The sequence below is a fragment of the Diadema antillarum genome, unplaced genomic scaffold (genome assembly GCF_040938485.1).
Source record: "Diadema antillarum isolate AM-2024a unplaced genomic scaffold, OU_Dant_1.0 seq00000214_RagTag, whole genome shotgun sequence".
Lineage (NCBI taxonomy): Eukaryota > Metazoa > Echinodermata > Echinoidea > Diadematoida > Diadematidae > Diadema > Diadema antillarum.
Genome location: NW_027271269.1, coordinates 117,040 through 132,426, shown reverse-complemented (window position 1 = coordinate 132,426; position 15,387 = coordinate 117,040). Strand labels below are relative to the sequence as shown.

The 15,387-nt window shown below is 42.4% G+C and overlaps 1 protein-coding gene across 2 annotated transcripts in view; it reads left to right on the top strand.

The window, feature by feature from the left end:
- Positions 1 to 15,387, top strand: part of LOC139729011 (inhibitor of nuclear factor kappa-B kinase subunit alpha-like) — a 73,172-nt gene that overhangs the window by 23,727 nt on the left and 34,058 nt on the right. For both annotated transcript variants that reach the window (XM_071639935.1, XM_071639936.1), the window contains exons 5-10: positions 6,073 to 6,159; positions 9,834 to 9,961; positions 10,267 to 10,325; positions 10,851 to 10,899; positions 13,176 to 13,305; positions 14,995 to 15,189. In XM_071639935.1, coding sequence (XP_071496036.1) covers positions 6,073 to 6,159; positions 9,834 to 9,961; positions 10,267 to 10,325; positions 10,851 to 10,899; positions 13,176 to 13,305; positions 14,995 to 15,189 — 648 coding nt within the window. The remainder of the gene's footprint in view (positions 1 to 6,072; positions 6,160 to 9,833; positions 9,962 to 10,266; positions 10,326 to 10,850; positions 10,900 to 13,175; positions 13,306 to 14,994; positions 15,190 to 15,387) is intronic.

The window sequence follows — 15,387 nt, the reverse complement described above, 5'->3', positions numbered from 1 at the left end:
AAACAAAACAAAACAAAAAACATTGTGGCCAGGGGGAATGTTACTATGAGTGGGCTGCAATACACCATGATGTTCTCTTAGAAATTTGATAAGAGCTGATCTTGTCAATTAGTGCATCTACCACTTCAATGCAGTTTAGAGCAACAGCAGTGTAAACATGATGCACAATTTGTAAACTACTTGTAAATTCGACACAATCAAAATGAACAATGTGCGACTAAATAGCACGCACTGACATGACACAATGTGGGGGCAGTGAAGCCAAATTTGTACAAGTGTCAGGGCAGCATTACCCTCGGTACTTACCAAGAAATTGTTCCACCAGTCTGCAAGTCTTAATTGCTTGTTACAAATTGTACCTCCGCCAAGGGGGGAGGTTACAGTGTATGTTTACGTTACCGTTGGTTTGTTTGTCAGTTAGTTCGTTCGTTCGTTCATTCGTTCATTTGTCCGTGTGCAAAATAACTCAAAAAGTAGTGAACGGATTAAGATGAAACTTGCAGGAAAGGTTTAGAATGACACAAGTGACAAACGATTAACTTTTGGTAGTGATCCGCGAATTTTGGGGGAATTTATGAAGGATTTTTGATATGTTGGCAGGTAGGGTCAATGAACTTAAGAGTTCAGGCTGCACATATTTGAGGTTTGCATGCCCACACTAAAGTGCGTGCTCTAATTTCTGCTAGGGCGAGGCGCACGGTGCAGCTGAGGGTTTATGACGTAACAAAGGCGTCTATACAGTATCAAGAAATCGTGCGGCTTTCAGCACACAATGCAGTACATATATGGGTGGAAGAACAAGATCAGTGCGGGTGGAAATGGGCTGCATGCTTAGCGGAGGTCTGTGCTCTCAGAGTGCTTCTCTAGTTTAATTAATAGATTAAACGAGATTTAAATGAAATTTAACATTGAAGTTTAATCACAATTCTACGAAGTACTAAGCCTAATATGAGGAATCATGTCTGGGTTGTACACCTGTCACCGATCAGAGAACGCCACACATTCAAAGTATTGTGTCCTTATTCAGATGCAAATGAGTACCTGTTCATGTAGTGTGTATAAGTAGCCTGCTCACATCCGTGCACGTCAGTATTTAAAGTCAGACTCATTCAACCACAGTAAGAAGGGGCGGGCAAGAAATTCATTCTCACAATCACAACTCAGTGCAATTCATGGATTACTTAGCACTCATTCACGTCAGGAGACGGGATGAACCGTATTATCGGGTGGGACATGATTCCTCATATTAGGCTTAGTACTTCGTAAAATTGTGATTAAACTTCAATGTTAAATTTCATTTAAATCTCGTTTAATCTATTAATTCTACTTCGTACAGCCTAATTTATTCGGAATCATGTCTGGGATTTCAAAGACGATGGTTGAATGAGACTCAGCAAGCAGAGTAATTATTTTGTTCGGGCATGATCAAACTTTATTCATGCAGGGGCTCCATTGCCCGTCTTATGACTCATGAGATTGAGAAAGGCAAAAAATAACATGACTCTTACTCGAGAGATGAAATATCAAGTGACTTTTTCTTCAGTTCAATAGGCTTCTGATAAAATCTCGCGAAAGTTCTAGCAGAGCTCCATCCTGCTGTGGAAAGTATTGTGTCTATATCCGTCCCGCCTCTTAGAGCGGCACTCGTAGAGGCGGCGCGAGTACTGTGCCCTTTATATGTAGCTGTGTCGATACCGGCTGACTGGAGGACGCCTTTAAGCCATCGGCTAATCGTTTGGGGGGAAACGTTGCGATGAGGGCGATTGACAGAGAGAATGAGGTACCGATTCCCGCTTCGAAAACTTGCCGTCCTGCGAAGATATTCGCGTAACGTTTGGAGAACGCACATACGGTCGTCCTCTGGGTATGCTGACAACTGTATCGCCGTAGCGAGTTTCCCGGGCCTGCTAGTTTTAGTGATGTGGTTAACTGAAAAGGTGACTGATGAACTCGAGACCAATGAGTCATGTGGAACTATGTAGGCTATAGTATGTGCTCTCTGACTGGAGACGAGGGCAATGAGCATGACGAGTTTGTGAGACAACTGTTCGAGTGAAATCTTGTCGTTAGGACTGAGCGTGCGAAGGTAATTCAAAACCACGGCGACGTCCCAGGTAGAGTTGTATCGAGGTCGCGGTGGTCTAGAGTTGAAGACCCCTCTCATGAATCTCGTTACGAGTGGGTGTGATCCGACTGGATGGCCGTCACACGGGAGCAGAAACGAAGATAATGAGCTGCGTAAACTATTCAGAGTGCTGTATGCTGCCCCAGCGTGAAACTCCTCCGCCAGAAAATTAAGAACGATGCTTACATCCGAGCAAAGTGGATCGCTTTTCCACGTACAACAGAAACGGCGCCATCTCCTGTATGCCGAATTATAGCACCTCTGAGTTGACTGTCTCCATGACCGCATGATGATCTCGGAAGCTGCATGTGAAAGGCCTCTGATGCGTAGGCGTTCCCGGACACACGACATGCCGCTAACGTCAGGTGATGTGATAGCGGATGTTGGCTGTCGGAGGAAGGGAGAGATAAAATTCGGTTAGCAGGAGGCAGAATCACTGGGTGGTCTACTAGCATGCTCATTAGCTTGGGATACCAACTTTGTGTCTTCCACAAAGGAAAAACTATGATGGCCTGAGCCTGATCATTAGACAATTTCCGTAGAATTTTACTCATTAGGCAGAAGGGAGGAAAGATGTAGCTGCGAAAGCGCCCCCAATCGAGGCAGAATGCGTCGGTTGCCATGGCTTCGGGATCAGGACGCCAAGAAACAAAGGGAGTCATGCGAAAGTTCAGGCGCGATGCAAATAAATCTACCTCTGGTGTGAAAAATAGTTCAGAGAGTGAGTCGAAAATATGCGCTGCGAGCATCCATTCAGTATTCAAATTAAATGTGCGCGAGTAGCCGTCTGCTATTGAATTCTCAACGCCGGGAATGTGTACGGCGGACAGCCAGATGTTTCTGTCTAGACACCAGAGCCAGATTGTGCGCGAGATATTATGTAACTCGGGGGAATGGCAAGTCCCGAAGTGATTAATGCACGACACTACTGAAACATTGTCCGATTTAACACGAATGTTAATGCCAGATTCGTTTGAACATAGTGATTGGAGGGCAAAAAGAACTGCGAGCAATTCGAGATTGTTAATGTGGAGATTCCTTTCTCCAGAGCTCCATTGTCCGTGCGTGCTGCGCTTGTTAGTCGGGCAGTAGACGCCCCAGCCTTCGAGAGATGCATCTGTCTCGAATTCCAGGTCAATGTTCCGCATGATAGGCGAAAATGAGTTACTTGAATTTGATGCCCACCACTGGAGGGCATGACGTGCCTTATCTGACAGGGAAATGATAGCTTCAAAATCCCCTTGATTGCATTGCAAAGCAGTATTTTTCTCAATTTCAAGATCCCTCCGAAAAATAGCCCCATAAGGAACAGCAATTTCCGCTGCAAGGACGAGCCCAATAGCGCGAGATAGCGAGCGTATCTTCGTTGTCCGTTTATTTATCAAAGAAATGCATGTTTGGGTAATAGTGTCGCTCCTTCTTTCTGGGAGACTGATTGTCATAGTTACTGAATCTATAATGAAGCCCAGAAACTCAATATTAGTGCGGGGCTCGCACACGGACTTTTCCTTGTTAATGACAAATCCAAGTGACTCAAAAAGTTCGATTCGGTTCTTAACATTCGCCGTACAGTCGTCATAGCTACGAGCGATTAATAGGGCGTCATCGATGTAGTTACATGATACATCTCCTAAATTGCGGAGGGCAGCTATTGGGGGTTTTAGTACTTTTGTGAACACCCGGGGGGCACTGCTCAGTCCAAAAGGCAGAACGCGAAACTGAAACAGTTTGCCCTTCCAATGAAAGCGAAGAAATTTTCTGTGTTCTGGTGCTATCGGTATGCTAAAATACGCATCTTTCAAATCGATAGAAGCGAAAAAACAACTTGGTTCTACAAGGAGGAGTGCCGATTCAAAAGTCTCCATTTTGAAATGATGATATGAAACAAACTTGTTCAGGCCTTTCAGATTAATGACGGGCCTAAAAGATCCATCTTTTTTAGGCGTTATGAAAATATTAGATACGAACTCCCCGTCTTGGTGGAGGCATGGCTCAATAGCGTTCTTATTGAGAAGCTTCGTAATTTCATGGTCGATAATGGTAGTTTCACGAGGTGAAAAACTTGTTTCGTTTGGAACGAAGTTTTGAAAAGGCAATTGGTCAAATTCAATATGGTGGTGTTGTATAGCGTCTAAGACCCACTGGTCAGACGTAATCAGCTTCCAACTATCCGCAAATTGAGCCAGCCTACCTCCCACGACCGGGGGAGGCGAAGTTTTTGAAGGCAATTTACTCACTCCATCCTGTGGACGAGTTACTTGTCCGGCCTCGGGTTGTCTCTGCCTGGACGGCCGCGATATGTCGGCGCCCGTCGGCCGCTGAAGTTTGGGTGCTGCCTGGGTGGAAACCTCGGAGAGGAGGGAACGTCGCTCCTCCGTTGCGGGTACGGATCGTATCGTCCGGCGTGCCCGGGGTGTCTCCTCGGGTAGGCGCCCCTATACGCCTGCCTGAAGCTCCTCTTAGGGAGACTGGTGTTGCGAACACTCAGTCCCAGCTTCTCGGTGTCACGAAGTTCTTTACACTTTTGTGGGAGGTCGTCCCCGAACAGAAACGTGGATGGTTTCTGCGCCATCTCTTCGGAACACAGCGGGCGGAACGCCGGGCTTAATTCGGGTCGGATGAAATCCCTGCGTTTCGCATTCAGCTCGACGTTTGCTGCTCCGATTAGGGCGATACCATCGAGAATGAGTTTGGACGCCCGGGAGGAAAGGGGCGTATTTTGCGATAGCAGCTCGTCCGCTGCTCTCGCAAGGGGCGTCGTTGCCGTCAAAAAAGGGACTGCACCTTTTGTAGTTTCGAATCTGTCACTCGTGTTTCGGTTTTTAGTACGTGCCATACTTCTGGGTTAACCCTGCAAGTGGAAACGGCATCGCAGTTGGCAGGCCTTGGATATGACTCCTGCTTAGATTTCAGAGTGGATTCTTTCAGTTTCACCCGAATGAGTTTGTTCACAATATTAGCGAGCCTGTCGCTCACTGCTGCTCCAACGGGTTCGCTCTGGTGATCCACCATATCAGAGAACTCGCCGAGAACCCCGCTGTCCTGCTGAACCAGATCTTCAATTTCCATGTCGATGTCGTCGTCACGGGGTGGTTGCTCTTGCGGTGCTGGAGGGGCTTGGGTGTCCAGCAAGGACATGACCGTGGACTGCAGTGTGGAAACGGCAGTTGCGAGTTCTGAGAAGCGAGACGCGGAGCAGGCTTCGTTGGGGGGTGCGCCCAACGCCGCCGGTGCAGTCATCTGGGCGGGGATCGCGCCCGCCAGAGAGCCAGCAGGGATCACGCCTGCTGAAATGGTTGGGGCAGGGATAGCGCCTGCCGCTGTAGTTGCAGCAGATGCTTCGGGGGGATGCGCCCCTGCCTGTGGGCGCGTCTTCTTGCTCCGGCCCTTGGGACCTCTCAGCTTGCCTCCTGAGTTCTCGTTCACCAGCTGCATGTCGCCCGGTATTGGGGAGCACGGTTCGTTGAGCAGCCGCTCAATATCGCCTTGCAGGTCTTCCATCTCAAAGTTCTTCTGGTCGGCCACAAAATGTACACTGACGTGCACGGATGTGAGCAGGCTACTTATACACACTACATGAACAGGCACTCATTTGCATCTGAATAAGGACACAATACTTTGAATGTGTGGCGTTCTCTGATCGGTGACAGGTGTACAACCCAGACATGATTCCGAATAAATTAGGCTGTACGAAGTAGAATCAATGTGTGGATGCCCTCACTTTTAAAAGTACACTGTTGTTTCTAGCAGTAGAAATAGATAAAGAAAAAACAAACAACCCTCCAAAGTATGTGTATGAAAATTCTTGCTAGTTATTGCATAAGCCATGGTACTTACCATGAGATGTAATGCATTTAGTTGTGAGGATGAAAGAAATCAGAATGAAGTTTAGTGTACAGCATCAGTGACATCTGTCAGTGTTCTTATATTTGTTTCGTTCATTTCAGAATACCTACAAGTTGACAGATCTCGGCTTTGCCAAGGACAACAAGATCCAGGCAGCTACATCATTTGTGGGAACAAAGGAGTACATGGTAGGCATGAGCACTGAGTGATGAAAGGCAGTGGAAAGAGACTGGATAATTTTTTTTTTATACCTCCGCCACAAAGTGTCGCCAGAGGCATTATGTTTTCAGGTTGTCCGTCCTTCCGTCCGTCCTTCCGTCCATCTGCCCATCCGTTATGAATTTTATGGACAGCGTAACTAAAAAATCGTTTAAGGTATCCTAATGAGACTTGGTATGTACATTTGTATATGCATTAGTGGACAAAGTTGTGCCTATCAACTTTGGGGGCACATGCTCTAGGTCAAAGGTCAAGGTCAAATGCTCAAAATTTCACTTTTCCCCCCATATCTATGCAATGCCTGGAGGTTTTTTCTGGAAACTTGGTGTATACATGTAATACCAAATAAAGATTCTGCAGAGAGAGTTTCAAGTCATTAGGTCAAAGGTCAAGTGAAAATGTTAAAATTTCACTTTTTTCTCCATATCTTGGAAATGGTTTGAGCTATCTTCATGGAACTTATTACAGCTGAACCTCTCGTATCCGGACAAGTCGGGACCGGGGCTCATCCGGTTAAGGGATTTGGCCGGATACAGGAGACTCAATGCTTTATACATGCACATACACATGTACATTTTGTACTGATGTAGCCCATTGTAGTACCACATTGTAGTAATGTGTATACTGCAACCTTTTCATTGTTACACTCAGTAACAGACCCTATAGAGGTTCGTGTTTGCAAGAATGAAATTATTTTCTTTTATAAATTCTTGGGATGATTTACCTAAATAATCATTAAGAAATGTATCAAGTAGATCTTGAAAATAAACAGTACATGTCGACGAAACTACCCTTCAAAATTCGATCATCACGGCTCTGCAAAGTCGACTGTAGGTCGCCATTGTTAGATGGTCTCCCTCTCTCTCTTTGTGTGTGTACTGTGTGTGAACAATTTTTTGAGTGTTCAATATCATTCGTTGCTCAGCCAATGACTCGAAACAATGCATGTCTATCTAGTCATATCGACGGCTGTGTATGGACCTATATGTGGCAATGCGATATGAGAGGACTCTGTCCATGCTCTTGCGATGATTTGGGGATGTTTGGGGATGTTAAAATGTCTGAAGGTAAGCAATTTGGAAGGAAATTTGATGTAATGTATGTCAATCATGTTGGAAGTAATATGTAATTCATGTGTGTTTGTGTAGGAGTTCTCAAGGAGTTGGGAATCCCCCTTTCCTCCTGTAATTATTAAAAAAAATCACGGCGAGATTGCGTCCGTATAATAGAGAGATCCGGATAAAGGGAGGCCGGGTAAGAGAGGTTCAACTGTACATATGCATGTACTGACTAGCAGTGATTATATAGGGAATGTGGGGTCATGGGTCAAAGGTCATGGTCAACGGTCAAGGTCAACTCATAATTTCACTTTCCCCTCAGATTTAAATGCAATACTTGCCGGATTTTTCTTGAAACTTAATATATACATGTATAACCCAATAGAGATTCTCTTGGAAGTTTCTTGCCCAAAGGTCAAAGGTCAAGTGAAAGTGCTAAATTTCATTTCTTGGTCCATAAAAATCTCGAAAGTGACTCAAGGTATCATCATGAAATTGAGTACGATCTATGCATGTTTTACCTGACAGTGATTCTCTTGGAAATTTTAAGGTCATTGGGTCAAAGTTCCAGGGTCGAAGGCCAAGTTGAAATTCAACAATTTTTATGCCTCCGCCACGAAGTGGTGCCGGAGGCATTATGTTTTGGGGTTGTCCGTCCGTACGTACATCCGTCCGCATTCGTTTACGCAATAACTTGAGTGATATTGACTGGAATTTTACCAAACTTGGTCCAAGTATAAAGTAAGATGGGGCAATTACTTGATTAGATTTTGGGTGAAATCGGCCAAAGGTCAAAGGTCAAGGTCAAATCATGAAATTGTATTTGTTTACGCGATAACTCAAGACTGGATCGAGCAAATTTCACCAAACTTTGTCCGAGGATGATGTATGATAAGACAATTACTTGATTAGTTTTTTAGTGAAATCGGACAAAGGTCAAATCCTAAAATTTATCTGTTTACGTGATAACTCAAAACTGGATGAAGCAGCTTTCACCAAACTTGGTCCAAGGATGATGTATGATGGGGCAATTAGTTGAGTAGATTTTAGTGACATTGGCAAGAGGAAAAAGGTCAAATGCTAAAAATGTTGCTATTTCCCCCATATCTATGCAATGCCAGAAGGTATTTTCTTGAAACTTAGTGTAGACATGTACTACTGCATAAAGATTCTCCAGATAGAGTTTCATGTCATAAGGTCAAAGGTCAAAAGGACAAAGGTTAAGTGAAAATGTTACAATTTCACTTTTCTCACAAATGATTCAATGTATTTTCATGGAACTTGGTACATAAGCATGTACTGACTGGCAGGGATTATCTAGGGAACTTAGGGGCCATGGGTCAATAGTCAGGGGGTCAAAGGTCAGGGTCAACTCAAAATTGTACTATTTCCCTCATATGCTAGTATATGCAATGCTTGCATTATTAGTTTTAAAACTATACATGTATTATCTAATGGAGATTCTCTGGGAAATTTCCAGCCAGAAGGTCAAAGGTCAAAGGTTAAGGGTCAAAGGCCAGGTTTAAATGCACACACACAAAAAAATCTATTTTGTACTGTAATTACACTCTTTCTTCATACCTTGAGAATTACTCAATGCATAAACTTATGAAAGGGTCGGGCAGAAGTCAAGTAAAAATCCTCAATTCCCCTAATATGTGTATCTGCACTCTAAGACAATTATACGTGTAGCAAACCCAGTTCAAGGAAAGTGAACATTGAAGATATTTCTGACAAACCTGTCATTTCAATATTTTGCCAGTTATGTGAAACTGTCATCACACATTGTGAAGACATTGTACTATACACCTATTTGGAGAATCATGCATTATGGCGGAGGCATCAGTCGCCATAGTGACATTTCTAGTTCTATTCGATATTGAAATTATACTTTTTCTCCATACTTTGAAAGTTTAATCATTGCATAGACTTGTAAAAAAAGGGTCAAAGGTGAAGTAAAAATCCTCAAATCCCCAAATACTTGCGCTCTCAGGCAGTATAGCCATCCATCCAATTAAACCTAGTTCAAGGAAAGTGAACATTCAACACATTTGTGACAAACCTGTCATTTTGATATTTTGCCAATTATGTGAAACTCATCACACATTGTCAAGACATTATACTATAGACCTATTAGGAGAACCATGCATTAAGGCGGAGGCATACCAGTCGCCATAGCGACATTTCTAGTATGTGTGTGTATTTTTTTTCTTAAGTTCAGGTCAGGTTTGAATAGGTTAGGTCAACACTCAAGTGGAGTCTAACCAAGAAAGTAAAATCAACCTGCAGTGTATCGCCATCAGTTAGTACCTTCCTCGTTAACAATTTCATTTTCAAATATTGTAGTTCATAATCAATGGTTATATGCCTATGAAGATTTAGTCTTTAGGATTGAGTGGACTTGTCTGAACTTTGTAGTTCATAATCAATGGTTATATGCATTTCAAGATTTAGTATTTAAGATTGAGTGGATTTGTTCACTCTGGTGAAGGAGAAACAGTTCGTGAGGACATAGAAGGAAAAAGCAAAAGGGGTCAATGCACCTTGGTTATTCCTGATATCGCTTGTACTTGTCGGTCCTTCAGGCGCCGGAGTTATATTCCCAGTCCGAGTACACAAAGACGGTGGACTTCTGGAGCTTTGGCACGGTCATTTCAGAGGTCATCACAGGTAGCCGTCCATTTGTGCTGTCGGACACACCCCTCGTACAATGGTGAGTGACTGCCGACTCTTATGGCCCCATGATCAATAATGTCATCTCAAATTATGCGACACCAGACCACATATTGTAGATGCTGTTATTTTTGTGTACAGATATTTTCACACATGAGGAGGTTATGAACATATTTTTGTTTCTCTATCATCACCTCTGATTTTATAATCGCCATTGTACACCTTTATTTTATTCTGTATCTAAATCTAGGGATTATGTCTATGCCGTGCCATGAATCAGTGTTGTGTGAAAACAAATCTTTCCTGATTTCTTTTTGTTCTTTTGTTTCCTGTCTATGTTTCAAGGCACTCCATCATAGGAAAGAAGCAGGCGAAGGACATCGGCTACTATGAAGATCCTAAAGGTGGTTTGAATTATTTGCCCTTATGAAATAGCACTTGACTTCTTGAGTGGATGAACAGAGCAATTAAACCACACAGCAATATGAGCTGTGTATCAGTGCTGTGTTGCAACAGTGTTCAAAACTACAAGTATAGATATCATTGAAAGGAAAGTCATTGTAATATTTATTGTATTGTAAAGTAAGGAATATTGTTTTTGTTAATGATGTACTTTCCAGTATGTTTTAAATGCAGGAATAATGTAAAACCAGAAAAATTGCAGCATAAAACTTTTGTGTATTGGCAACTGGCATTCAATGCATTATGTAGAAAAAAATGTGCGTGCATTTTACTTTTGCAAATCTTTGCTCCTTACGAAATTTTTGAGAAATTCATTCACATGAAAATCTTTGGTTTTACAGTATCAATAAAACATGTAGTCAACTCAAATGTTTTAATGGTAATGATTTTTAAAGTGTTTTTCAAGGTACATTGTATAAGTTCACACTGCATTCTTGACTTTGTCTGCTATGTTTCATGTTTTTCAGGGGCCAAGGCATACTTTCAGCAGCTACCCATTCCAAACCAGCTGTGCCGGTGAGTTCTGTGAACAGAGTAGTAAAGTATTGCGCAAGTTTCCATAAACTGTAATGTGGCATTGTATAGTACAGAGCAGATAAAGGGTCAGCACTCACAAAAAGTACCGCAGAGCGTTATGTAATAGTACACGCCAAGTTTTCATTTTCCACTCTTAAAAATATAGAAAATTGACCATATGCAAGCTGAAAATGAAAGGAAATTATTTTAAAAATGAGGAAATATTGGCATTCACCTAGTTTATTCAAATTTTCCTTGGGTCTCTGGTATCTACTTGTATGATCATCACAAGCAGAGCTGTCAATGCCCTCTGCTGACCCCCAAAATTGATGACCAGCAGGATTAGCCATAATATTTAATGATTGATTATTGTATAGATTTATGATTTTGTTTCCGTCATCATGTTGCAGTGTGCCAGAGGCTAACCACTTCTCTATATGAGGTATAAAGCCATGCATAGTTTTCTAATGTGCAGGCATGATTGCGATATGTATACACAGTCAACTCGGCAAGTTGTTGTGTCTAATTTGTAATTGTTTTCATGTATCATATAAACGAATATTATACATGATGTGTGAATTTCAAATCGGGAAGAAGATAGAGAGTGGAAATGCATACTGTATACGCTGTTATTTTTGCGCAGAGATATTTTTGCGAATGAGGAGTTCATGGATATTTTCGTGTGATGTTGTTTTCACGCATTGACACAGAACCCTTCATAAGCGCACTTTTACAAATGTACCTTAAAGCAGAAATTTAGTGAGAGGCCGAAAATACGGCTTTATTTATATCTATGGAGAGCTTAGAGGCTATATACAAAGATAGGATGTATTTCAAATGATGTCCTACTAATTTAGAATAAATACTGAAGATGAAAAGTCATCTAATTTACAGGCCCTGACTCACACGATCGCTACAAAAACTGCCCTTTCGTGTGACGTCTCGGGTTGGATATGACCAGCTCTTCCGTCTCGAGCACTGCCGGCCATGCATGCGTGTATGCAGTATATAAACATGTAAAACGACATTCCCATTCACGGTCAACAAACAGAACAATCATATTCTGACCCCACATAAGCACAATAACATGTCAAAATAATTAAGCTTGTTTTCAGTTTAGCTTTTGAAGTTATATTGTGATTAAGAAAGAAGAAGAATTTTTGAAGTAAAAAAGAAAAAAGAAAGGAGGATTCTGCCGGGGTTATAACAGAAGTGGATACCAAATGGAAGAACGAGGTTGGGGAATGAAAATTAGGTGTGAAAGGGCAAAGCTAACGAAATTGTCTGTCTACTCTAAAACAAACAAGTAGAATTAATTTTGAACATGAATGTCAACATTGAAGAGATCACTTACATATAGAGTGCCTTTTTACCCGGTTTTCACAATATCAGAAGAGTTTCCTGAATAGATGTTATTTGTACAGCTGTACTACTGTAGTGTGACCTTACTTTCACTCGGACAGGGCCGGCTGGCTGGGGTCGGGCGTGCCGGCATGTATGGGCCTAGCTGGGCATGGGATCAATGCAACGTTATCATTGTGATCCATCCGCGGTTAGTGACGACCGAATTACCCATCATTGCGGATCATTACCCCGATAATACATGTATGTAAAATAATGTTTGCTGAGGAATTACATTTATTGTGCACATTATTAGCCATCGCGACGCGACTCGACTATGACGAGATTAGTCACATTTGTTTTTGCTGTTGTTTGCTGTCTCTCCCGGTAAAATCGGAGGAGAATCATGGATGAAGATGGACATGATGGAGGGCCTTCGAGGCTAGCTGATGGAAAGACAGAAGTGGGAAAAAGTAATGGAAATAGCCGTGGCAGACGGTGTATGGTTATGCACTGTAGCACCACTCATCTTACGGGTACGGTACATAAACTACCCGCGTGTGAGCCATCGATTTCCAACCCGTGACATCACACTAAAATGCACTTTCGAGTTGGCAGTTTCGGTACCAAAATATGGTAAAATTTAATACTCATAAGTTCGAAGCAGACACTTTTTAATTACATTTTTTCAAGTTCAAAAGGCTTGAAATATCAAATGAGAGAATAATATCATTTTAAGGGTTATTTTCCCTTATAAATTTCTACTTTAACACATGGTGACATTTCGCTTGTTGTTAGATTCTCGATCCAAATGTCATTCGCGAAATTTGCGAAAATAAACCCTTGCGAAGATAACAGCGTATACAGTACTTGACCCATTTGTGACAATGGTTTGTATTTTGGCCTTCTCCTTTTCTTCCTTCCTTGATGCCCAGTGTGAGGAGAGAGGGCTTCGAGCACTGGCTGGGCCTGATGCTGCGGACAGACCCGAGGAGCAGAGGGGGCATTGTGAAACAAGGACGACACCTCTGCTTCATGTGGCTGGATGACATCCTCAACTGCAAGGTACATTGTATCTGCTGGAAAAGCTTGATGGTTAATCAAACCATTGAATTTAGAATGGACTATATAAAGTCAAGATGATAAAGATGATCGGGGGTTAGTGACCCTGATCAAATTTCGGAATTACACTGTCAATACAAAAATCATTGCAAAATTGAACTGTCAATACAAAAATCATTGCAAAATTGAACTGTCAATACAAAAATTATTGGAAAATTTTTGCAAAATTATACTGTCAGTGCAAAAATTTTTTGCAGAATAGTATGAGTGATGATGCTTTCTCAGTCTTTATGTTAAGTATTGTAGAAAGAGAAATAACAGCAAGCCAAAATTGGAGGTATTTTGAGCGGATTTTGGTGTGTGCATGTAGTCAAAACAAAGTCTCAGATTGGGTTGACGGTGAAATCTTGCTGATGTCAGGTGACCAGAGATAGCAGAGGAATTCTGAATTTGTACAAGTTTGGCAGGAACCTCTAAGAATGATATGTGACCCGCTACAACAAAAGGGTCCTAAAGTCGCGCACGGTCGAAGCCGTGAAAATCGATTTGAAGTCAGAGCATCAAAATTGGTCAAAACTTATGATTTTCCGATTTTGACATATTATTGTAGTCTGACATATCTTCTATCATCTGTCGAAATTTTGAAGCAAAATGGTGGAAGGAAAGACCAAAAAATAGCGTTTTTCTGGGCCATGTTTTTTGGCGTTTCAACGAAGCAGAAACTGGTTCCAAAATTTGGATTGAGCGCCACAGATAGGCTTCGCCCCTAACAACGACCAGAGTGATCTCATTGGTCAGTTTGCTGCTTGCTGCTAACCGAAGCGTGAAGCTCACACACTGCCCAGTCGACTGGTGCGTGCAGGCGGGGTGCGCTATGCCCAGCCGCTTCTCCTGGCATCCTGGTCACTGATTGGTCGGTGAGGAGACCGCCGACGCTGTGCTTGAATGAGCATTTCGGGAGTTGCTAGGGCTTGCCTTCTATTGTCCGGAGGTGAAAACTGACTTGCGTGTCCCTTGATCGCGATTGCGTCGCAAGGAAAACTTTAGGGGTGCTTTTCTCAAAACAGAGATTTCCCAGACGTCTCGACATGCTCTCTTTTAAACATCGATATCTCCGCAGCCGATTATTTTTATAAGATGTGTTATATATCAATTTAAAGCAGAAAGATTAGGAAATTATGCCATGCAATTTTCAAATAATTGACCTCGCCCGACTTTAGGATCATTTTGTTGTAGCGGGTCACATATGATGTTATCTCACTATGTTAAGTAAATCCATGAAGCATGTCATTGCAATTGACTACGTAGAGTAATGATGCAATATATGACTTTGCACAGTTACACTTGGACACAAAATAGTTAACAGCAATCTGCAACAGTTTATTTTGTGAATAATTGGACATACAAATTTGCTGCTACAGAAAGGCTATAGATGTGTTCATCATGTTTTGTGTCAACACAACATGCATACACAAATGTCCAAGTGACATGTTGGTTGTAGCCTGGGCATCACATTAGGATTGTTGTGAATGGGAATACCACATTCAACGTGGCTGCCATGACTGTACAGGAAGGCCTTTTTTTCTGCCAAGGCCATTGTTACAAGTTCCCCTCCTGTGGTTTGTGCTGACCAGCTTTGACCAAACTGCTCACACACTTGATTGTCCATGTTGGTTCTTGTCTCTGGCGCAGGTGATAAACGTGTGGTCAATGATGGACACGCGCGTGTTGTCGTATCCCACCAAGCCCAACGACACGGTCTTCCACCTGTACAAGGCGCTCAGTCGCGACGTCGCCATCCCGTCTGACCAGCTCTGTCTGATGCTGCCGAATGGCACGCGCCTCACCGATTGGTCGGTCATTCTACACAGCTACTTCAAGGAAGAGGTTAGAAAGCTCACACATGACTGTTTTTGCAGAAAATGTTTTAAATTCAGTGCTGTAATTTTAGGGTACATGTAGTAGCAGATTCGACCCAATGTTCTGCTCCCCATTGCTAATGTAGTGCATCACTATCAGACCACTTCCAGACATCAAACTTAATTGGAGAAAAACTAAAAATTATAGTGATAAATTTATTATAGA